Source organism: Ptiloglossa arizonensis, chromosome 9 (assembly GCF_051014685.1).
Source record: "Ptiloglossa arizonensis isolate GNS036 chromosome 9, iyPtiAriz1_principal, whole genome shotgun sequence".
Taxonomy (NCBI): Eukaryota; Metazoa; Arthropoda; class Insecta; order Hymenoptera; family Colletidae; genus Ptiloglossa; species Ptiloglossa arizonensis.
Window position 1 is genome coordinate 3,574,656 of NC_135056.1, and position 26,599 is coordinate 3,601,254.

The following is a 26,599-nucleotide window of genomic DNA, read 5'->3' on the forward strand; positions in this document are numbered from 1 at the left end:
TTTAATCATTATCGTTTTCTGTTATTCTCATTCGTAATTTAACCTCGAATAGATTCTGTAAACAACGAAAGTAAACAATCAGCGAATCCTAATTGTATTTATCGAGGTCTTCATACATGAATCTATGTTCTTGGATCGATGTACAGTAATCTTCGCTTTCAAAGCGAGATTTTTTTCTCGGGCTTAAGATACGAAATTATCCCCACACCATTGTTTATGTTTCTTCAACAATTGGCAGGGTCCCAGCTCGAAACAAAATTTTGGAATTTGCTATCAACTCCAAATTCAGTTAAAAGACCTAATTTTTCACCTTGAAAGTAAGGATTACTGTGAATGTAGTTTGAAATTTAATGTTAGATTTTTTTCCTTTCTATAGGATTCTTATATTAGTTGACAAAAAGATAAATAATTCAGAAGGAATCATAAGTAGCGAGTGAACCCTATTTTCACAAAAGTATTGACCAATTATTTTCTTCACTTTTCATGTACTGCATTTATTTTCTCTACCTTTTTTCTCGTGCACTGTTCTCGTAAAAACAAAGTTACCTCGGATTATGTAGACCACATCGAGTACTTATTGCTCGCAAACCAAGTTTACAAATTCGGGAATTCAGAAAATTTTTAAAAATTATCTACAAATTGAGTAGTTTATCCGTAACGTAAGAAGCACCCTTTGTAAAAAGGCAGATTTTTTTTCTTGTAGAATATCTCCACAATGGTGACTGATATCGAAAAATAGTTTCAATCAAATTTAGATCTTTTTCATAATATGTATATCTACAACACTGTGTAGATAATTTACCAAATTTGTTAATAATATATATATTTTTCGATGGTGAATAAAAATGTTAGTGCTGAAAACATTCGGGCAATCCATAAGTATTAATAAAACAATACAATTTCACATTAATGTTTTGCTTAATATCCTTTAAAATCACTAATTATTTGCAACCTTTCAAGTATAGACTACGAAGGTTTGCAAATGTTTGCAGGCCGAATATTTTGTCATTTGGTGGAATATTTCAAATAATTTGCTAGCATTTCCAAATTTTTCGATTTTACACTTTTTTTAAACATAATCCCAGAGGTGGTGCTATAGGATTCAAATCTGGACTTTGTGGTGGTCATTCAACAACATCTATTTCATTACGAATTAGCCAATTTTGACGACACGGGAGATATGCTTGGGGTCGCTATCTTGTTGAAACACACAATTATTATTCATGTTTGACACTCTATGTAGTAAAATGTTTTTTTCTAATATATTATATCTAGTCTATATTTTTCTTTCTAGTATGTTTCTTTATTCATTATGCCTTTTATTTTTTGTAATAGGTCAATACCCGAGAGATGCACTCCCTGATCGTAATGCTTCCTCCCTTACGTTTTACTGTTGGAAATTGGTACTGAACATTAAATTTCTTAACCGTTTACCAATGAACTCATTGATTTTCATCAAATTTGTTTCTGTTACTAAAGCGCACATTGGATCACTGTTCAATGAAAATTAATTCACGTCCTTTTTATTTTCCCATTTGCTCAACTTCGTTACTATTATTTCCTCCGTCCTTTTTCACCTTCCATGACTCCTTCACCATCACGTTCACCTGCAGATTCTCTTCCATAGAATTGTCTACTCTCTCTTTCCTCTCTTCTTTCCAATGCGATCTTTTTATTACTATATTTTTCTCTCTGTCTTCCAGCCATATTTTCCTCTCTTACATCATTATTTCTTCCATTTTTAGATTCCCAAAGTGTAGTTTTTAAACTTTTTTCCATCATTCTCTCGATATCTTCTACAGTTTCCTTCCTTAACTATTTTTCCTCACCCTCTCCACCAAATGTCACTGCCTTATTACCTCTTATTTCCGCCATGAACCTTTTTATCCTTCCACACTCTTCCTTTTCTTTTATTTTGTTTCTACTTGATATCGCTCCTTTCGCCATTTCTTCTTTTCCTAACCTCACACACTCCTTTTCTTATAACACATTTCCCTGTTTGTCTCCAATTTTTTCCTACGATACTTTACTTTCCTTCTCCACTTTCTAATTCTATTTTCATCTCGGATTCTGTTTCTCGGGTTTTTCCACAATCCTCGCACAAATCTTCTTTTAGAAAATCCACTCGTCTCCTGTTTTATATCGGTATTCCCGTACAAGGTCTTTGTAAGGCCACGATAGTAAGAAATGAACCCGAAAAGCTCTTTATCGGATGTACTTTTCCGGTAATGTGCTTATTTATTTATTAAATAAGAAAAAATACTATTTTAAATATGTCATACAATCTGTGCAGATTACAGAGATATAAAATTATACCAATATATTGGTGAGATAATCAGTAACAATGTGATGTAGGTGACAATCCTGATTACAGTATTTATTGGTTAGCAGCTTGCAGCTTAGGACCAGCAAGAAGTCTGTAACGTAGAGAAGACATGATTACCGCATGGTCGATTCTTGCTTCTCTCTTGTTGAAGGCGAGAGTGAAATGGAATGTGAGCGAGTCAAAGGGATTGAAAACGAGCGAAGATTGGTACAAGACAGATGAATCATTATTACATGTGAAGGATGAAGTATCAGACGTCCAAAAGAAGAATCGAGATAAGTATCAATCAGGTGTTGAAACGATTCTAAAAATAACTGTTTCAAACTGTTACATATCGGTTATGTTGAAACGGTTATAAAAATCGAAAACATGTTATAACTGTTATAAATGTAATTGTTCTCACTCATATCGGTTTCGGTTTCGATTCTTCAGAATCAATATACACTGCAGGACAAGAAGATACGATACACTTCAAAATTAGTATTATCACAGTTCTATACTAGTATTCTTCGATTCTGTATCAATTATAATTCGATTCTACATAATACTGGTACATCTATTTTTACATCGATTTCATTTTGGTTCTTATTGATTTTCTTATTAATTTTGTGAAAATGTTAATATGTATAAAATGTTTTAAATAATATATTAAATATTTTAAGAATTTACTTTGAAAAATTTTCTTTATCATTAAATTTACTTTTACAAATTATTTTCAGGCATTTTAATTGTTTATAATTTTATCATAGTTTAATCTCAAAATTAATATATCGTCGTTTAAGAATAGTAAAATATATATTAGTTCATTGAGGCATCGTCATTGCGTCACGACTGATTTGAATAGACGATTCTCCTTTCTCTTGTTTGTTGAATTTTTAGCTTTTAGGGCAGCAGCTAACTTCTAGTGTGCTAGCGGTATATAATAATGGAAATACACATGATCCTACTCTATACTATGTCTGTGCGCGTAGGTTGGCTTACTTCACTATGACCGATCTGACACGCATTCTTTTCAAGCTCCAACTTACCAGCATTATACAGTAGTTCACATAACCGGGTAGGCTCATATAATAGGAGTCTACTGATTATTAACTTTACATGCAAATAATCGGAGATTTTCGTTCAGATAAATGAATTCAATCGTACATTTAGCTCGTTCTTCGAATTATAGCAATATTTCAATCTTTGTGAAAACTTTTTCCATTTATTGCCACCTCAGTTTCATACTTTATTGTTTTAAACTTGTTTTTCTTAATGCTAAATATTATTGCTTTTCCAAGATTGAACATTATAGGTAAAAGAATTATTATCTCGCCATTTTTCAATTTTTTCAGGATTTCAATTTCGTCTAAAATATCAAACACATTTTTCTTACGTTTAGAATTACTATTAGTTTAATGTACATTTTCTGTAGATTCGATGTTTAAAAAGAACTCATGCTTATCTTAAATTATGTATTCTCCATCATTACTTATTAAAGTTTCCATCTACGTGGAAATTTATTCGTACCTTTCTCATTTATGTTATGCTTCTTTTAGAAAAACAATAGTTTCTTTGTACGAACAGCGCGGTAGATAGTATTTATGTAGCAACTTAATTCAATTTTTATAGAATGTAATCGAAATACTGTTTTTCGAAATATTGCTTTGTGCCTGAGACGTATATGCAACGCAATTCGATTTCGACAACAACGACAACAGAGCATAAATATATTTTGTTTTCATTTTCGTTCATAGCAGATATTTATGTAACTGGAGTGACGCTCGGCACTAGTTTAAATAATAGAAGTCTGATAAATGTTTCGTTCCAATAAATAGAGTTCTACTATGCTAATATTATGTAGAACTGAACCGAAACTGAAACCGAATATCTAAAATAGTTACAACATTATTTCGATTTCCGTTACTGTTTCAAGGATCGAAACCGATAGTATAACTGTTTTCAATCCTTGGTATCAATACTTCGTCTATCGCGTACCGCTATTCACTCGTTTTCAGACCAGCTGACTTTCTTTCTTTATTCGTGGGGAGAATCTTCTTAAAACTTCCCCGACTTCTTGAGGTGAACTCAGAAGGCAGGTGAGATTCTACTAAAACCCCAACAGTAATCATCCTCACATGATCAAAAAGAGATATCGAGGATCAACAGTGAAAAAATTAGATTTTGTGGCTAAATTTCATTCCGTAAATCACTGACTGAAAGGAGTGGGCGGAGATAGTACAGTGAGGACCGTCCTCCTCCTTCACTGGGCGGAGATAGTACGGTGGGGACCGTCCTCCTTCACTGGGCGGAGATAATACGGTGGGGGCCGTCCTCCTCCTTCAAGTATCATACGTTGAAGGCATTAGAGTGGGAAAAGGTGCGATGCTAATTATTTCAACGCATGATGTGTGAAGGAGGAGGATGGCCTTTATCGTACTATCTTTTCCCACTCCTCCCAGTCCTCGATTTAGGGAATGAAATCTGGCCACATTGGTGGCTACACACACACACACAGGGTGACATAAAAACAACCAGCTCTCCGGTTAGCGAGATCACTTTGGAAGGAACTAAAACACTTTCAGCCTTTTGAATTCAAGTATTATCATGCTGCGAAAAGAAGGTACAAATTGTTTACATCGGCGACGTCTTCAAATTCGAGCGAGAATGAATTCATGGCAAGGTGCATCGGCGTAGACATTTAATAAGAGCGTCAAGTATTCATAAACAGAGCAATTTGCTCACGATTTAGGTATTAGCGCTGATTTGATACGTTGCTCGTAATGAAAAAATGAATACATTTTAGTATGCGTAATAATTACTAATATTTTGAAAATTATTTATAGTGAAAAGAACCAAATTGTATTTATTAAAAATAATATAAATCCGCTTATATTCGTATTGTAGTCGATATAAAATGAAATAAGATATTTAATAAACGCCAAACGCTACTAGCAAGATCAGTTGATTTATTAATGAATATGATACAATAATCGCGACGCTGGCTACGTCGCATAGTGGTTCGATGTAAAGATTATGTTTGTTTTAATTTTAGTATGACTTGTTTTTGTGCAATTTGTAATTATATAGAATTTATCTAGATAGAAATGAGTATAAGCGGAATTATATTATTTTTATTAAATACAAATTAGTTCTTTTCGCTATAAGTAATTTTCAAAATAATAATGATTATTACCCATATTAAATTGTATTCACTTTTTCATTACGAGAAACTTATCGAATCAGGGATAGTATTTAAACAGGAACAAAATCATTCCGTTTCTTAATAGTTAACATTTGATTAGAAAGCTACGTCAATGATGCAGGATTCTCTCTCACTCGGTCTCACTACGGTCACCGTCGGTCTTTTTCGCCGTCTTCAGCCAATAGCGATTCTTTCTTGCGATCGTACGAGCGGCAACGGACTATGGGCGGAGCATCGATCTAAACAACTCGTGCCTTCTTTTCGCAGCATGATAGTATTTTGTTGTCCACGTGGCGAACGATTAGAAGCCTGGCATCCCACCACACGCTTATGCTTTCTTCTGCAACATGACTCGTTTACAGGAGAAGATCACTCCATTTTTACTCACCACCGAGTATAGTATTCATACCAAATAGCCAGAGGTCCCTCCCAATTTCCCCCACCAGGACACGTTGCTCATCCGCCCAGAAGGAGGGGATAGGTGTATTGCGCTGGGAGACCAACTGACTTGCTTTCATTCCATCCACAATTGGGCATTATTCGTATAACATTTTGAATAAATTCTTCAAATAAAATTTTATTCCAAATATTTATTGAAAGAATATAAAAAAAAGAGTCAGGAGTCCTTTTTTCACAATTTTGATTTATTTAATAAATTTACCGTTTTAATAAAAAACCGTTGCTTGCGAAACCTTAAAATAATCAATTCAGTATACGGCTACATTTACCCATTATTGAACTCTGTGCAACGAATAAAATCATATTCGAATGAAATCGTTATTCGTAAATAACGAATAATTTTTCTTTAATAAAATCGTTATTCGTAAATAACGAATAATTTTTCTTTAATAAAATCGTTATTCGTAAATAACGAATAATTTTTCTTTAAAGAATCGTTATTTGTAAATAACGAATCATTTTTCTTTAAATAAAATCGTTATTCGTTGTTCGTAGTTCGAATAAAATATGCCCAACTCTGGGCACATCTCTCTCTCTCCCTCCTTTGTAGTACAGAAGTAAATTATAAATGGTGAGGAGAACGACAAGCTCATTGTTAGGGCCAAACCCAAGTCGTAACGAATAAACACTGTAACACTAATACATAAAACGTTTACAGTCTCTTTTATACATACTTTATTATTTAATTACACATTGGAAGAATTATACTATCAGAAAACGGCAAATACACTGAAAATTACGTCTTGTAAGTGGTACAATATACATGATATTCTTCATAGCAATATTTAAAATGGAATTGTTTGCCATACCACGCACAGCGCGTAACAGTGGATGTCGCACAAGTATACATTTGGATTATGTGTTTCTCATTCCTGAAGAAACAAAACTCTACTGAATTTTTAAAGCAAACGTTGGGAAATATTTGTAGATACCTATCCACTTTTAAATCAAGCATATTGGAAAAAATTTCTGATTCTGAGAAATGAAAGCTGATTATGGTTTAATTATTGAAAAATTGCGTTATCCAAAAATGTTGGCACTAAAATTTCCCAGTCCAAAATTTAAACATATTTAAAGGCTGAATAATGTGCGTCGTCTTTTTTTGGAGTGCTGTAATTATATGTTGTAATTTATTCAATTAGTGTATCATTTATTCAAACAGTGTTTCGTTCATGAACCGTACAGAAGTATACTTTTACAACCAGTAATCGGTAGATATACTTGGCTGAACCAAATTTTGAAATGTTCAGTCGCGAGTTTTCCTAATTTTCAAGCTTGAACGTAAATATTAGCTAGACAAAATAGTCTCTCTTGCATCCTTGCTCCAGATATTCTTGTAGACTCCTCCAAAACGTTTTATAGTGGTAAAAGAAGACGTCTGCTTGTCGAATTAACCAAATAATAGGCTTTATAGAGTAGCTTTGCAACGTAGAAAATATCAATTGTATTGTAGCTTCTACTGTTTTTCTTCCGATTTCGCCAGATTTGCCAAGAATGTATTTCAAGGTTCAAGTCTGCATTCTCGTCTGCATTACAAATTTCTTCATTTCCGATAGCTGGAATTAAATTTTTAATTTTATTTTGCATTCAATTTCCATTATTTATAAACGTAAATTTTGAAGCGTAAATCACATCCTGAATGTTGTTATATTGCAGAACGCAATTCTATGCACACTTAAATTTCCAAAATTCACCCTCAACTAGATCTACCTGGTTCTTTGTCACCAGAACCAATGATCTTGAATTTACGCCATAAAAAATAGATTATTTGTTATGAGTTTCTTCAAACTTTTGCAGTGTATAGTCTACAATGAATATATTTTTTCTACAGTTTATCCACTTTTTACTACATTCGTTTTTCACCTGTATAGCTGTTGCAAGGATTGAACATGGCGAAAATTTCTTTGTACACTAGTAAGTGGTTGACGTGCGTTGTTTCGCTTTTCTGCTTTTCCAAAATTCCACATTTTTTCTCTTACAAATTAAGTTGACAGTTCCATCTTCGCTGTAAACAATAAATGATGCAGGTTTAATTGTCTTTTTCATCAACCGAAGGCGTAATGTACTTTACAACCTTGCAATATCTGGTTCTAACAAATTGGTAAAATCAAGCATATAATCAAGTTCAAATAATGATACAGAATGTTTGTAGTTATATTTTGGAACGTCTGTAGCTATATTTAACCTAAATATCACCCCAATATAATATAATATATTCAATATAATACACAGAGTGTTACCGAGGGATCTTTTTTTACAACCAATTTCACGTGTCAGTATAAATCGAAAATTCCTTTACCATGTTGCGAGCTGATGCTTCATTATCAGGATATAAGTGCTTCAAATTTGCAGGTGTAATTTTAACACGTGCTCATTGAGTCCCAGTCAACTGAGCGCGTGGATATATATGCACGTATTCAATACGAGAAACTTGCATCGATGCACATGCGTCCTACTACTGACAGTACTGATCCAAATGCATCTCAAATCACTCATAACAATCATATTCTAATTTTTCAATTTGTAGTAGGAAAAATGGTTAATGTCATAAAATTTCACATTAAAAAATACACTTTTTCGTATACATCGGAGGATTGTAATACGAAAGCTAATCGATAAATAAACAGACAAACGTTACAATTTAAATACCATCGAAACAATAAGTATGACACTTTCAAAATCGATAGTTGCCATTTTTATCATTAATCTCGGTCGATTATTTATCTATTATTTCAATATACATAACCGTTACCACTCGTTCAGGAATGACAAATCCACTCGAAAAGTGCAATTTGTAAAAGTGACGTTTTGTTATAAGATTTATAGTTTTGGAGAGCGTTAAATTACCTGAAATTTACTAAAAATGATTAAATAATATACTACGAGTTGTACGAATCGAGCTAATTTTAACGTCTGGTGAATCAGTTCAAAAATGATCGTGCGGATGTTACAGACATGCATCATGCGAAAGGACGAATTTAAATATCGACACCAATTCTAGAAACTCGCATCGATAAACTGATTCTTGGTGACAGGCGTGTTAGAAGAAAAAAAATTGCTGAAGGGACCATTCGTCCCTTTATTCGCAAAATATTAAATTTTTATCAAATAAAATAGGACGAGTTTCCAGAAAGTTTACCGAAAGTTATAAAGAAACCAGATTTCGCCTGTATAGTTTGCCATTATTTAGGGCTGCTCCGCTTTCTGTTTGCATCAACGTTTAGCGATTCAATTTTTAGTATCTTCGAAGATACTAAAAAGTGCACTGAAAATCAAGGGGATCGCGTTAAAAAATAATGTTAGCATCGAATTACGGATTATTGACTCACCCTCGAATATAATAATATAACATTTACCGAATCTTTTGTGATACTTATTCTTAATTAGTGATACCAATGTATTTTCTTCGTCAAAATTATCATATCTCTAAATGTTCCTTATTTCGCATATGTGCATCAAGACATCTTTTTAATGAATGGTCGCAAAAGAGATCTTCATAAATAGATTTTATGATTTTTCTTCTAATAATTATTTTTCCGTATTTCGGAACTTTGATCCTACCTACTCCTTTTTCGTAATAACAATGTCTTTAACATAAAGCTCACCTTCGACAATGATTGAAACATCTTATTGTCTTCTTCTGTAATCTATAATTTCAAATGTTAAATAAGACCCCTGCAATTTGAAACGCTAACTCGATCGCTTTTCCCATCAACCGTCCATATGGATTCAATTCGACATCTGTTTCTGTTATTCTTCTATAGTCTCTAACTTCTTCTAGGCGGTATTAGACAATTGAAACATAAATTTTGTAATAATAGACAAGAATGTGAAGGACAGAAATGTTTGTTTAAAATAGAATATAATCGGTACCGCACACCGTTGTTTTCGGAATAAAAAATACAATCTTTTGTCACACGAACAATTGCTACATCTCTGTAAATAAATACAGCCAATGTATGTTTTTTTAAACATTATCGAACCTTTTTTGTCAAAAGTGACATTATATTTCAAGACGTCGAAAATCATAGAATTGTTTTTTAATAAAGTGTTTTGTCCTAATTGTTTCCAGGTTAGTTTTTTCAGGATCGAATTTTTGAGGGTGATATTTCATCTTCTATACTAGAATTATCGAAGCGTAAAAAAGAAACGTATCATTGTCCTTGTTAATTTTATTGCCTAGTCTCGTTCTTTCCATTCACCCCTCTACGTTCAGGTCACAAAACTAAAGATCTTATTAAACTTGTTGAATTATTCGCAGTATAATCGTACCCTTTTTCTTCTGATAACTTTTTCAGTGAATTAAAGTAATAGAATTACCCTCCCTTCCCCTGCACACATTATTTATATATACAGAGTGAGCGACCCATCTCTTCGTGTGGTGATCAATGAAAATTAAAGTTTTTATATTTTTCATTACATCTTCGTGGTAATATTAATGGATTAACAAGGATTTTCCAATGAGACAAAGTTCAGGCATGGACTGTTTCAGATTATTGTTAAATATGCGTAAAACAAATCATCCGTGATTTCCGCGTATACATGTGCCTGTGACTAAGGTCGCGTTTAAACTCGCACGAGATATAATAATAAATATAAAAATTAATATGTTGCTTTGGTGTTTGTCACGCCGATACGCGTATGGCATCGCTTTGAAGTTTTGGCCATCAAGCGCACATAATGTTAGACTCGCTCGTTCTCGGTGTATTCTTTTCACTTTCTTCGTCAGATTGTAAACGGAAGACAGGGTCTCGGCTGGAACTAAAAATCGTTATCTATCACGTTTTCAAGTAAACTGGCGGTCATGATTTGGTCACTTCAAAGCGGGAAATACATAATATTTGTCAACTATCCGATAGAACGCTTGTTGTTCTGTGATCTCTACAAATATTTAATGAAATCCTTGAAAAGTATATTTTCAAAATCTTCAAACAGGGATACATGATCTGCAACATTTTAAAGTATACGATGTGACCTCTTCGCAGGTCTGCCAGTTGTGCATCTTCTTCGTTTGTAGAGTATACGTTCACAAACGGCGTATATTGTAATTAATTAAGATTGAAAAATTATTATTTTTAAAGCACAAGTTAACCGCTTATATCGATTTATCCATTATTCTTCGATAGACGTATTGTTCTTTTTTCTTACTCGGTCTGTGAACAAAATACAGAAAATAAACCGTAAATTGAAAAATCGTCTGCTTAATTATTGGTATATAAAAAGAAATGAATTTATATTTTGGTGAATATTTCCTTAAATTTATTGTAAATGAAGTGTACAACGTTGCAAGTAATCTGTGTGAAGTTACACGGTTTAACTACGTTAAGAGTTTTCTCACCTGTCCCGCCTCTCCTCTCCATCGTAAAATATGAAAAAATACCAAACAAAAAGTCGATGTTTTCAAAGTGTCACACCGCATTATCTTCTACAGAAACGGATAAAGTTAAAATTTACATTGAAACTATGCTTTCAATATTTGCTAGACTCTCTTTATTGTCCTTCATTTCCGACCTCGTGTAACCTTGGGCATTATTGCTCCATACATTGCTGAATTCATCCTAGCAGCCGCTTTCATGTAACATAAAAAAATGATAGACTTTCATATAAAACGATAAAGGCCATCTTTATAATTTGAAATTTATTACAAATTTAGAAAATTGAAATAAACCATTATTCTCCCAAGGAATAGTAAACCTTTTTCCTCTTTCATTTCTGAGAAAAATATTAGATATAATTAATAACGTTATTTAGTAACCAATTTTTGAAAACTACACCTATAAATTAAACTGTAGATTTTTTGATACAACTTTTGTATCAGTTTCCTCGCAAAACTATTTCGCATATCTGTTAAAAAAAAAAAAAAAGAAAAAACGAAAGAAAAACTTTAAAGTACAAAATATAAAACATGTTATCTTTAAAAGTTGTACTTTAGAACCTCTATTATCCAAATTAATAGGATTTGTCATATTCCTGTGTCGTGAATACTTCGGAATTGATATGCGTTCCTTAATTGGGCTTAAATATATTAAATAGAATTAAAATGTTTTAGAGAGTATCATTGTCAGATATTCTGCGTGTCTATCTGTTTCAATAGAGGAAAAAACAATGTTATAAACAGAAGCATACTATTCGATAAAAAAAAGTTTCTCATAACGGAAAATTTGGAAAATGGAGGTTTTGCTGTATTTCACATTGTTTATACAATACATAAGAAATACTTTTAAGACTTGCTATATTTAGAAATTTTAAAAGGACCTGAATTATTGTAGGATATTTTTAATAATTTGAAAAATGTATTTCATTAATTAAGCAATATTAAGATAAAAGTTACAAAATTATTATATCACTTTTTATCAACTATTTCAGAAAGATAAATATTGCTACCAATGTTTCAAATTTCTTCTACTCAAATTTATTAGAACAAAACAATTTTAACTCGCTGAAACCTCGACAAGGGATAATACATACGATAAATACTTTGATAAATTTAGTCATTGTTATTTAACCATGTTCTATGCTTTGTCTGGGAATGTAAATAATTGTCACTTAACCACTTAACTAGCGTATAATAAGAAAATATAGCTCGAAATATAAATAACATTTAGGATTCACGGTATATTAATGGTAACTGCTAGTTCGACTTATGAATTATGATTCATTATTATTATTGCACGAATTAAGATACATCATTACATTAGAACTTGTATTTCTATGGCATAAAAGTGACTTGAACTTGTATAAATAGTAAAAGTGTGCTGGTATCCGAATATAACGAGTACTCGAGCAATATTTTTTAGCAAGAATCTTTTGAGACACCGACTTCATTTTGATCCATATAGTCAACACTATCCAACCCGAAATTGTCGGGTACCTGCACACTTCAAATAAATAGTAATACGTACCTGCAGGCACCGGATGGGGAAACACAACCGAGCACAGAAGTTGACCTCTTCATCTCAACAGAAAAAATCATGGTTTTGAATACGGACCTGAAGGAAATCATGATGGATCATGCGTTAAGAACAATATCTTATATAGCAGATATTGGTGATGTAGTGGTGCTAATGGCACGAAGACGATTTGTGCCGCACGAAATGGAGGAGGTACCTAAAATAAACAGAACTCCAAAAATGATTTGTCACGTGTTTGAAAGTGAAGAGGCTCGATTCATTGCACAAAGTATTGGGCAAGCATTTCAAGTAGCTTATATGGAGTTCCTTAAGGCAAACGGGATAGAAGATCATAGTTTTGTGAAAGAAATGGATTATCAAGAGGTACTCAATTCTCAAGAAATATTTGGTGACGAACTACAAATGTTTGCCAAAAAGGAAATGCAGAAAGAGGTAATTTATTTTACATTTTCGTTTACACTCCAGTATATTTTTTACAATCAACTACCACATAAACGTAATATACTTTTTGTCCAAATTATGCTAAATAATAATAAAATGTCAGTATAAAATAGAATAAGAAATTTCAGAATTCAATTTTTATATTTGTTTTGCTTTTACGTTGTTTAAGCTGAAATTGAAAAAAATTCGCGATTGAATATTTTCAGGTAGTGGTACCAAAGGCGAAAGGTGAAATTTTGGGCGTGGTGATTGTTGAATCTGGATGGGGTTCCATGTTACCAACGGTTGTAATTGCAAATTTAGCATCAGTTGGTGCGGCTGCTCGGTGTGGACAATTAAACATTGGTGATCAAATAATAGCTATCAATGGCGTATCGTTAGTCGGTTTGCCTCTCTCAACTTGTCAAACGTACATCAAGAATTCCAAAAATCAGACAGTTGTCAAATTAACTGTCGTACCGTGTGCGCCAGTAGTCGAGGTCAAAATCAAGAGACCTGACACTAAGTATCAATTAGGATTTAGTGTACAGAACGGAGTTATATGTAGTCTATTGAGAGGTGGGATCGCCGAAAGAGGAGGTGTTCGAGTGGGTCATAGAATTATTGAGATCAACAATCAGAGTGTTGTAGCTGTGCCGCATGAGAAGATCGTCAACCTTCTTGCGACATCCGTTGGAGAGGTATGTATCATTTCCTTTAACTTTAGCTACTGTTGTATAGTTCGGTGCAACACACTTGCAATTGGTCCACCTACCAAAAGATACATCGTCTCTTCATAAATGGATTTAAGGACTGTGGGTAACATTTTCAAATAATACTCAATATTTCAACAAAATTTGTTGATTTCATTTAATAACTGAATAAAGTAGTCCTCGGTTTCGAGATCAAAAATCAGATCCACCAGTTCGTTCTCGAAACAGATTGGACTCAAACGGGTCGCTCGAAGAGGACAGTAAATTAAATATGACACCAAGTGTGAGCAAAATAAAGCTGCAATGAGCGAGTGGCCAAAACTTCAAAGCAATGCATTACAATTTATTACATCTTTATGAGGGTATTATCATTGGATGGGAGAGATTTTCCCAGATGAAACTGTATTCAAACATGATTTTACTAAAGGTTGGCATAAATGCGAAATTCAAACATGTTCCATTATATATATAATTAAAATTTTAAAACACTGTTATGGACCTCAAACGCAACTTTTGTCTTCTCGTCGAATCAAACGTTTTCAATCATTGACGCAGCTGTGGTATCATTTGTAAATTAAGAGTTAGAAGTTCATCATTTTCGCGAGGACAATATATACAATTATCATGTAATAACGTACGATCCTTGGATGACTATTTTTTGTCAGTTCAAGCTTTCTCCAAATTCCATCCTCCTTTGTAAATTCTTCTTAAGTCGATAATCCCAACTGATCATGGTTTCATATTTTGCTTTAAGGGAAACCGTTGACGCGACAGTTCTACTTTATACATTTCCAAAAAGATAAACCTCGATCATCTTCACAAAACCACTAGACCAATAATAAAACAGTTTTTAGCTGTTAAATTGATTATTGATTATCATCAATAGCTAGAAAGTGAAATTAATTTTTCCGAGCCCTTAATTCAATTTCACTTTCAGTCCATCGTCAACTGTTTGAACCCTTTTGATTTTATTTTAGAAGAAGTCTGCTTCTTACGAAAATGCATACAATTGTACACTGAAGGGGTGGATGAGTGGCATTGGATACTTTGTATACATATAATGTTTCGTTTGATAAAAATTCTAGAATAAAGTTATTTTTAAAATGAAAGTGAAATTACTAAAACTTGAAAAATTTGACATAGCTTCTTGTAGTTCAACTGGCTTTTACGAAAATTATTTTTTACCAAATTGAACAAATCCTAGGGGCCGCGCGAAAAGAATAAGATCCACCAAAATGTACAATAATGCCTTATTAATTATCGAAAGTTTGGACTGAATAGGTAGTAAAGTGCATTAAGCCGAAATATTAACCTTTTCACTTATAATCTTTTATTTCCTAAGATAAAAATTTTACATTTGGCTAAGTACACTCAATTGTTTCAAATTTTTTAACGTTGTATTCAAATTTTTCCGTTTTCCCATTTGACAGCTATGATTCATGCTAAATTTTGAACATTATGAACAAATGATAGAAGAAACCACTATCCAAAAACTTTTGAAAAATTTTCTTTTTGCAGAGAAATAATGAACACTAATTTGATTAATTACTACAATTTATGGTATAGAAGAAAACAATTTTTTTGGATAAGCATAAATGCATTTTATATTTGATACAAAGAACTTGACTTTTGCTTTTATAATCTACATGTTTGCAACGGTAGGAATAGTTCTTCAAATATCTAGAGAGGAAATGGTTGATGCAATCAGTCCTTTCTTCAAGCACAGGACTCCTTAAAACTAATTTTTTCTTTATTCTTTCGTGTAATAATATAATTGTAAGTAACGCAAATGTAGAAAAGAAATAATTTTAAAAAAGTAAAAGGCGTACAAAAAGTATGTTCATTGCTACATATTACTCAAATTTAGCTATTAAATGAATGGTCTGTAGTTTATGTATCCGAGTCTTATGTTCTCTGAGTATTATTAAATATGATAACATAATTTGATAAGCTTGTTTGATCAATTTAAAACTTGTATTTCATCGTGTAAACTTTTGCAACTCTTGCTACTAATTATCCAAGTGTAAAGAGGTTTTTCAAGTACCGGTAATTCGATAAAACTTTCAATTAATATTGATGTAAATCTGAATCAGTTTATCAATATTGAAACCTCTAACTCATACATAATGTCCCATTATAGGACTTTGGGGAAACGACATAAATACCTGCCCAAACGTGCCAAAAACTATTTGATGGGACAAGTTGACCACACCTGTTCTATAGCTACAGAACTCGCATTTGTCAAACGCACAAATTTTAATAGATTATTTTTGAAAAAACAATATTAATAAAAATAATCAAAATCATCGATCAAATATGATCATGTTTGGTATCAGTTTTATCGCATGGATTAAAGTAATCTTACGATAATAAAGTAAAATATATAAAAAGTTTATTTTTCTTGTTACAAGAACATATAGTACAAGATAAATAGACACGACGAGATATAGCGACAGTTGTACAGAAGTCTGACTATATGTGAAAACTCAAGACCATACATTTGCATATACTCAGGTTTGGTCGCGAATTCATTCCAGAAATCGATCTTTCTTATTTTGAGCTGAAATCGAGCGAAAGACACTTGTACATATTATAAGTGCTTGGACGCTGAGTTTCAAAACGACACCGTACGTGTATGAGTGCAGCAGCCTCTAATGCAATCTATAATCTACAAACTTTTATTATTCTCATTTAATATTCATGGAAATACTAGTAATGGATTGGTGTGATTTTCTCGATGATAATGAGATCAAACACGACCGTACTCGAACTGATTTTACTTGTATAAACCATGATCTGAAAAACATTCAATTACATATACTTAAAAATAATCCGAATAATGTCGTTTGGACTTACATTCTCTTATTAAAATAATATTTTAATGAGTGAATTAACATTATAATGTCAAACATGCCAAATTTTTATTTTGGTTAGAGAACGAAATTCGATCCTGCCGATACACGGTGAGTCAAACAATGATTCTAACTGATAAGAAAAGGAGAGGCATTAATTTTATAATTCAGGGTGATTTGAATCGTGAAAAAAATTTATTAAACTTTCTGCAATCGTTTGAATTACTATATATCTAATTTTTTAGAGAAAAACTTCCGCTCGCTTTATAGTGCAGAAGTCTCTTCGAAGAAGTTAAACTTAGGGGTGTGAAAGTAGAAAGTTCACCATTCAAAATGGTATAAAGAAGACTATTGTAGGACCTCTTATCGTAACCAATACTTTATTTTAAACTATTCAAATTTGTTCACTCAGTCACCAGACATTCGTTAAAACTCTTGTTAATTAAAGTCCACTTCCTGAATTTATATACGTAAAATCTATAAAATAGGATATACAAATCCTATCACATTTGTATACATTGTTGTATTCGGTGTACACATTTTTTAGTAGTAGTTTTCTTTATATCATTCCAAACTTATATAATTTTGTCTTTTCTTTTGAAAATTATTTCCCAAAACTATTAAACATAATTCCAGTAATTTTTGGAACTGAAATTCCTAAATTTTTTATTTTTCTGCAGAAAACTATAGTTTCTTCTCTTTTTGTTAGTTCTTTTGACTGATTAGAATGAGACTATTTGTCGTAAAAAAAATCCTTCAGTTTTTCATTTTTTCTACAATAGTGTAGGTGATAAATTTGTTTCTTTCTAACAATTGTGCAATTTCACTACATAACTTCTTTTCAGTTTGTCACTTATCTATTAATTCTCTATCACTTATGATAAAAAAATGTGTAATACATTGCAATTAGTACTTATTAAAATACATTTAATTCTTTCTAAAATTTATTTAGAATTATATGTATACGAGCGCGCGTGTATATATGTGTGTAACGATGCTGCAATCACTGGGCGAGTCAGTGCGTGGTGGTCCTCATGTGTCCGCTTTGTGCATACTTGGGAGACCTGTAAAGTGTACCCCCCCCCCCCCCCTTATCGAACGGTAGAAACAAGCGTCAGGACCCGGGCTGACCCCGATCAGTGTGACTCCGGTTAGGGGCGTCACTACGCTATGAGATGGGGAGGTGCCTTGAGGAGGCGTGACTATTAAATAATGACTTCCTGGCTCCTCCCTCAGGCCAATCTCAATCACTGCCGCGGGACACAGGACCTAATGTCCCAAGTCCTCGCAAAGTGAATGGTTGACCTGATAATTGCAACCGAGTCGTACCACGTCTTCCACCGCCCACACTAGATGAATAATGTGGGGGACTCGGTGGCAATAATATAGAAAGGCGACGACAAGGTTCCCACGGTACTCTCTGCTGGAACGGGGTGAAGGCTTCGTCGTTGTCCAGTGTGGGGATATACTGTGGTGGGGTATTGTATATCGCCCAATTGTGACTTAACTGGCTTCAAGCAGTATTCTTTACCGCTGACTTAAAAGTCCGTGGCAGGAATGCGAAGAAAATGGAAAGGGTGCACCTAATCTCACGCATACATTCAATTCTAGTTCGCTATTCGTCACGGTAGTTACAGATACGTGTAGACTGAGTGACGAAGAAGGTAGCGAGATAGAGAGAGATATCAGGAAACAGGCGGCAGATAGAGCTCCATTGGCGTAATTTTAACATATTACTATTATACATTAGCTATGCCTAATACAGGACAACAATATTTTCTGTTTTTTTTTTTTTTTTAATATGCTAGGAAATCATTGGTTATATAATTACCAGTAGAAGTAAATAAAATTCTTTTCAGGAACAAAAATAATTTAATAAGAATATAATTTAGAAACGAGTAAAAATGAATTTTCATTCATTTCAGAAGTTATATATAGTGTGTGGCATACAACTGTTACATGTTGGCATACACTTCCAATAGTCTGACGAAAAAATGTTTCAAACAAAATTGTCTAAAAAATTTTTCTTGGTAAATATTATAATAGCTTTTATGTGTTGATGTAAGGACAAAATGTATCCATTGCTTTCTTAAAAAGATGCACACTTTTCTTTAAAAAAAGACTTAATTTTCTGATTTTTATTATTCTGTTCGCTCTGTATTTCTTGTGACTAGAATTAAATCGGATTGTGTCATACAAAATATTTGATTCCATTAAGGAAAATTAATTATACTTCAAAATCATCTTCATTACTCCACCTATAGAAAAACTGTTAATATTCCTTTTTATATTAAATAACTCTTATGAGATGAAACAGACATTTTATGCATTAAGTATAAGCATAAACGAAACCTCAGTAGTTTATAGTCTCCAAGCTTTATATTCATATATATGTTGAAATAGGGACGCAATTACAATCTATTCCTACTACTATGGCAGAGACCGTGGCTAAGACTCAGAATGAGCGGCTCGTGTGGGGATGGGCGGTCCGATCCCTCTTTGCCCCTGTGCCTTCTCGCGAGACTTCAAGTCAGCGGTAAGAAGTACATAGAGTGGCGACCATTTACTCACGTACAAATTGTATTTTAACTTTTAAATTTTGTAAATTTTCCTGAAAAATTTTCAAAACAGTTTTAGTCGCGTTTTCGCAAAATTTAAACCTTCTTCCATTACGTAACAATGAAGCTTTTATTTATTCCAAGAATTTAACTAATTTATGAACACTTTATATTAATGAGTAGTTTTTGAGGCCGACAGTTACTTAAATACATTTAAACAATTTATTTGTTATTGTTTTTATATTATATAATAATTGGAATGTTTAATATTTTGTTATTAAGCCTTTTTGCTGTAAAATAGCGGTACATACATCTCTGCGGCAAGAAATCAATTAGTCTTCCACATGTGTGTGTGTGTGTTGATTTCCGGTTTCTTGTAAGAAATTGCATATATACTTTTCTGCATCGACCTACAACATCTCAATGGAATTTAGGTTAAAAGATTGTGCCGATTATTTGCCTATATTAATTTTTTTATCAAATAGAAATGTCTTAATGACACCTACAATATGTCTTAGGTTGATATCTACCTGTTAAATCCAGCCATTTGGCATGTATGTTTCTGCATACAGCAGTTATATCTTCCTCAGAATATTTAGGTCAACACATCAATCCATAATCCTTTGATTACGGTGAATTGGATCAACACTATTTTCAGACATTCCACCTCAGATTATCACTGAATCACCATCTCCTTTTACCGTTGGTTTTATATCATTTCATCGATATTCTTCTCCAACACGATTTCTGACCAATGTTTTGAATTTATTTACCTCAAATAATCAGTGTATCTAACAATTGATTTTGGTGTCTGTTTTTCGAGATCCTATTGTTTAAGGAACGTCGTCTATCATCCTATGATGCTTAATATACTCCATGAATTATCTTGGTAACAAATCATAGCAGATATCCCCAACTACTTGGAAATCTCCATATACGTTTCTCCAGTTTTACAAAGAAATTTTTCCTGAGGACATTTTTCTGGTGGTATTTACTAGTGTATTTACAGTGTATACTTAGTGTATACTTCTACCTATTTCAATTGTTCGACAGATAATGACAAAAGTTGTTTACAACGTTGATATCTCTACTTCTGCCACTACTATGTACGTAAATAATTGTTCTTCCGAAAACTGGTAGCTCTAAAGAAAGTAAACATAAATGTCCCTAATTACTTGGAATGAAGAGTACTGTCTTGAATATTCAGAATTTTTCCGTCACGTATTATGTAGGATTCTGAACAGTTAACAGGCAAACGACTATATTCATTTCATCATTCCATCGTTCATCAAATTTGCAGTAGGTTAAATTTTATGGTAACACATATTGTAATCCAATACAACCATGACAAGTATATAATAACACGAACTACTACTACTACTACTAACAACAACAACAACAACAACAACAACAACATCAATAATAATAATAACTTAAAATTACATATATGTATCTATCACAGTATTTTGTGATTATTTTTCTATTAATTTTCTAAATCAAAAGAAATACCTTGAAATGAGTTATGTTTTCATTATTTAAGCCTCGTTAAGCGTGGCGGTGCGTGGATCCTTTCAACCATAGTCATGTATCAAATACTATTAAGAACAGTGCTAAAAAAGACAGAAATATCTTCCTCAAAATTGTTTATAAACAACAATTGCCAAAACCCGAACCTAAACACCGCCACCTACCGTTCGAGTGTTAAAGTACACAATTTACAAACGATACTCAACCGAGGAAATGGATCCGATTAGTGTGTTTCACAAGAGAAACCAATATTTATCTCAGCGCGTACATTTATGAACACAGATATTTTATACAAATCATGTTTCATTTCAGATATTAATGAAGACGATGCCCACGTCGATGTTTAGGCTGTTAACTGGCCAGGAGTCTCCAGTGTACATATAAGCGTTTGGTTACCTGGCTGATATGCGTAGTGAACAGACAATACATTCGCCATCCACTACTAAACTATTCACTACTTTACTCTCTGTACAGACTTATCCGACGCAAATTGCTTTCTGTTTCGATTCTTGTGGAATTCTATTCGTATACTCTCACCAGCTCCTGCTTAGCAAAGCAACAAAACTTACATAAACGCGTTGCGACAAACATTAATATATTGAATATTTACATAAAGCAAACAAAAAATAAATATATATTATATATTATGTATGTATGTGTGTATATATATGGGTGTATATATATATATATGTATATATGTATATATATATACATGTATATACATATATATACATATATATATATCTATATGTATATATATATATGGATAATATATACATAAACATTTTATTTATGAATGGGATTCTCTATGTCTGTTTTCCAGTTAACTAGTCGAATAATCTACAAAGTGAATCTACAACTACTGATCGTCTTCGCTGCAATTCCAACACTAATTACTGCAGAGAAAGATTTTAATGAACTTTTCTTAAATCTTCCTTTTATATTTATGTGCTGTCATAATACGATAAGCGATTTCAAGGAGCTTATTTTTCTCGAACAAAAAGAAAATGTATCGAAAAGATTTCGGTATGTTAGTCTTGCAAAGATTTTATTTTCAATTAAAAAATTGTTATCAATAGTGTACAACTTAATGTTAAGTTATGTATTTTTTAAGTAAAATACGATCTTTTTTTATCAGCTGTATTGTACGTTTATGTACATTTAATATATATATTTTTTATGGAGTTTCTATTTGATTCTATATAACGTAATTTCTTGGTTTTGGTTTATTGCAGGGACAAATTAATAAATAGAAAAGATACGAACAAAAATACTTGTTCTGCGAAATAAATACAGAAAGAAGATAAAAGCTCGTTTAGATAGATTATAAATATAATTGAATTATATTTATTCAAAGATCGGGAATGTTGGGGAATTTATATTTTATGAAATCAGCATTGAGAATCGCATTCCATATCGGGTAAGAGAAGCAAAGTATGCAATGCACACGATTATACATAGCACAAAGCTCTTTACTAACGTTAGAACAGGGCTGGAACTCTTTGTATGTTGGTGGAAGAGATATAGCGAGGTTGTAAGGGCTGTACGGAACAAAGACGATAATGGTATTAAGTTTAAATTGTCAACAGTTTACGAATAACCTGGAGTGATCTTTTTTAAGCGTATTAAAAAATACAAATTTTCAACTCGAAACTGCAAACACTTCTTTCGAAAATATTTTTGTTTTTTTATTTGTATCGAACAATGAGAAAAATGCAATCCAATTTTAAACGACTACTCGATATCAAATTTATCTTTCTTAAGAAACATTTTTATTTCCATTTCCTTGAAAAAGATCTTTCAATGTTCCCTGAAAAACCATATAATTTATTTAAGAAAAAATGTTCTCCGAAAAGTACGCAAAACTAAAGTTTCAGAAGAAAAATTAATCGTTAACATCGTTCAAATTAATTGAGTACGAACTTGTAACCGATACAATTTTCAATACCAAAAGGAACTACATTTGACAGATTGTATCTAACAGGAAGGATGCCACTTAGCAAACCACTCACTCGAGTGTGCCTCGAATACTTCGCTATAAGTATTTCTTTCACCAACTATACATTACGTAGTTAATAACGTAGTATATTTCTACAAGGGCCTTCGTATATTTTTTTGGCTCCGTGAAAATTATATCGTTTGTTTAATCTTTTTTTTACCATCAGGTCGCAATGTCCTAGTATCATAATTTTTACTAAAATTAAGATCTATTGTCCACTACTTACTTGAATGCGTCGCCTCGTGATAAATATCACGGTAGTTATACGGAAGAGTACTCCGTAATATTTCATTTTGACGATAATCTGTTTACTATAATTTCCGTTTTAAGATAACTTCTTCCGATAAAACAATATGCTTTTTGCAGTTATTGTATCTTCGACTAAATCGGGTTACACACCAATTAAAAGTATAAAGAAGTTCAATACATACTTGAATTTATTATTAAGAACTTAATGTTTTTATTTTTTTATCTTGTTACATAACTTCTATTACTGTCATTATTCTCGACATAATATCGCCAACGACTCTATTAAAAAGAGTTCGGTTTCATTCATAATCAATTAAAACGGAAAATTATAGACTAAAAAAAAAAAAAACACTGCACATTATTTGTTCTTTTTAGAATGACTTCGTAAGACAATGAGATAATTATATTTTCAAGAATTCCGTTTTCGAATATCATCTTAAAAATGATATTACCTTTTGCCGTTACTGATAACAAATACTCTATGAATAACCGCTGGAGTAATTCTATGATCTACAAAGCAACATCTCTATGTAATATAGTGCGTAAAATTAAACGCACTTATTTTTATTACTGATGAACAATGATGTATTAGGATCGTCTGTCAGTCTTAAAAAGTAACTTTTTTGGTGCAATATTACTACATCATTCTTTCATCAATGTAATCAAGTGAGAGTAATCACACTAAATAATTATACATGCATTTACAATTATCGCAATTAATATGCTCTTATTCAACTATTTAGAAAATACTCTCTACGTATCGAATATGAATCAAATTAAAAAGAGGAAGTATTAATCTTGACTTTATGTAATATTGCGACTGAAAAATTATTAAAATTTACAAATTATAACAACATAAAATTAGTGCAGAGAGTTCTCTTCTATGTAAATACCGCGCATTTTATTAACTCTAAGTTTCATCTATTTTGTGCTGAACATTTTTCACATTTGCTTCGACTGTCGAGAAATACGCGATTTGCGAATCTTAAAATACCTAACGGGAGTTTGATAAAATTTCAATGCCAAAGTACATTAAGTAAAAACTTAAGTACGACGATACGTCGAATCGTTTGATTTCCCAACTGTATGAGGTAATAGCGCATGAAATAATTATTTTATTTCTTCTTTGTGCATTTCACTTCGGTATAAGATGATTTTCATCTTAAGCATAAACTTTTTTAGATCGTTAAGTTTAATCGTGTATATTAAGACAATGAGGGCGATTCATTGTGTATAAAAGTAAAACTTATGGCTGAATAGTGAAATATCGAAATGAAGATATATATTTATGCCCTTCACATTCTTTACGTAAATAAGAGTAGATAGTACGTACGTAAGAATGATCCGTTTTAACTGCTTTTTTATTTGTATTTTCATCTGTTTCAAATAAGCAACATTTCCTTTTATAGAAGTTGATACAAGTTTATCTTTTCTTTTTTTTTTTGTATTTTAATGTAAATTTCAAGTCAATTTCAGCCGGATGCATATATTCACCACCAACTTTCTACCGCCCGAAAATTTTTCGGCTTAGAATAGTATGCACCTAACTTTATCATTTATCATTTGAATTCTTTCATTGAGCAGTATTCGCAAAAAATTAAAAATGTGTCTTAAACATACGTAGGTAATTCAAGGTTAACTTGAATATAATATTTGCTTTCAATTGTATATTCTAAAAACGATGTTCTTAACATATAAAAAGAAATTATTCTAAGCACTATACAAAATATGGTGACTTAAAAGTGTTTACAAATAAATATCTACGTATATACGTATAAGAAAGATTAAAAAAAATTAGAATTATTGCTTCATCGTTCAAAATCCCATAATAGCAAATATAATTACCGAATCACCTCGTCACAAATATGAAATTATACAAAATTAAGATAATTTTCTTATAATAATCGCTAATTGTTATCAATGATACAGTGAGCAGTAGTATTACATTGCGTAAATATGTTACTTCGAAAGAGTGTCAAAAATTGTAATCACTTTTTCTGTATACCATAATCTATCATTATATCACAAATCTACTTTTCAATTTCGCTTGTTAAATACAAGTTTATATAACAATGACTACATTTCCACGATCCGAAATTACGCCGAAGTTATAACATCGATGAACACTGAAGAACATTAGAAGAGTAAGAAATCAACAGCTATTGATTGATGTCGTGGCTGTTAACTTTCATCTCAAGGATAAGAATTAACGTTCTACATTGTATATCGATGTTGAAACTTCAATATAAGTACGAACCGTGTAATTCTAGTTATCGTTACTACTATACTCGGAACAAAAGCTTTCTGCCCTTTGAGTCGTGTCGGTTTACTTCTTTATTTGAGATCCTTAGTCACCTTGAGTAACCAATTAATTTTGATCCAACTGTAGATATTAATGTGCAAGAAAAACCGGTCATTTAACATGTAAATAGTTCTCTATGTAATTACGTGGTCAAAAGGAGTAGAAAAAATTCTAACGAAATTCGTATTTTTTCCAGAGAAATTTCAGTTCCGTTCTTTTTACACGCATACGACTATCTCCTAGTTCTGTTTTTTCTTCCATCTGATTTCGTTGTCTTATGTATTTTATTTCGTCCAAATTATAAGAAAGAAAATGAACAATTTGAAGAATCATTAATTTGAAGAAAAGTGTGTATAATGCACAACAGTCTATTCGGACATTAATTTATATTACATATCCGGAAATATAACCAAAAACCGAAAATGGGAAATTAAACCTGAATGGATGACAATCCGAAAATTACTATTAATGCAGTTTGGTACTAGATCATTTATCGTTAAGCTAAAATATGACAAATTATCAAAGAAATGTGATTCTTTACTAAAAATATAAAAATTTACGATCTCGTTCAAGCATTGTACATTGAAGTCATTACACAATTAATCTATATCTTTATTTGAAATTAAAATCGGATATTTATCGTATTATCGAAAAATATATACACGTTGTGCATAAGAAATTATAAATATTTTCTTTACAAACGGTGAACCTTGAAATACCTATGTCAAAGATTACTTCTAACTTTGCATCGAACCTTACCCACAATATCATTAAGTGTATAGACATTTTATAAGTTAAGAGAGTGAAACGACAGGTATATCAAGAGAAATTAGAAAAAAAGTTACTGCCAGGCCAAATAGTTAAAAAATTTGGGTAAAACCGCTTAAAACATTATATAATATTAATCATAGAAAAAGCTCTACAAACCCTACCCAAGTAGGCGCTTTTTTATGATATCGAGTGATACATGCATAAGAAACATTTTATACTAATTTTGTCAAATTTGATCTAAATTTAGTTAGTGTCATTTATGATATTTTGGAATTAAGCTTTTATATGTTTCGCCTTATGAAATATAAACACTATATTTACGTGTATA

General features: G+C 32.0%; 1 protein-coding gene and 1 long non-coding RNA gene across 6 annotated transcripts in view; one reads left to right on the top strand and one right to left on the bottom strand.

Annotated features, from left to right (window-relative positions):
- The window catches only part of LOC143151727 (uncharacterized), a 92,240-nt gene extending 70,104 nt beyond the window's left edge, over positions 1–22,136 (top strand). For all 5 annotated transcript variants that reach the window (XM_076321142.1, XM_076321141.1, XM_076321145.1 and 2 more), the window contains 3 exons: positions 12,878–13,312; positions 13,528–14,001; positions 21,263–22,136. In XM_076321142.1, the coding sequence (XP_076177257.1) occupies positions 12,878–13,312; positions 13,528–14,001; positions 21,263–21,334 (981 nt within the window). In that variant the 3' untranslated portion in view covers positions 21,335–22,136. The remainder of the gene's footprint in view (positions 1–12,877; positions 13,313–13,527; positions 14,002–21,262) is intronic.
- On the bottom strand, positions 7,283–7,904 carry LOC143151728 (uncharacterized). Its single transcript, XR_012993415.1, has 2 exons — positions 7,833–7,904; positions 7,283–7,525 (listed from the first exon to the last, which is right to left on the bottom strand). It is a non-coding gene; the product is annotated as an uncharacterized LOC143151728 (long non-coding RNA).
- Positions 22,137–26,599: the final 4,463 nt, after the last annotated feature.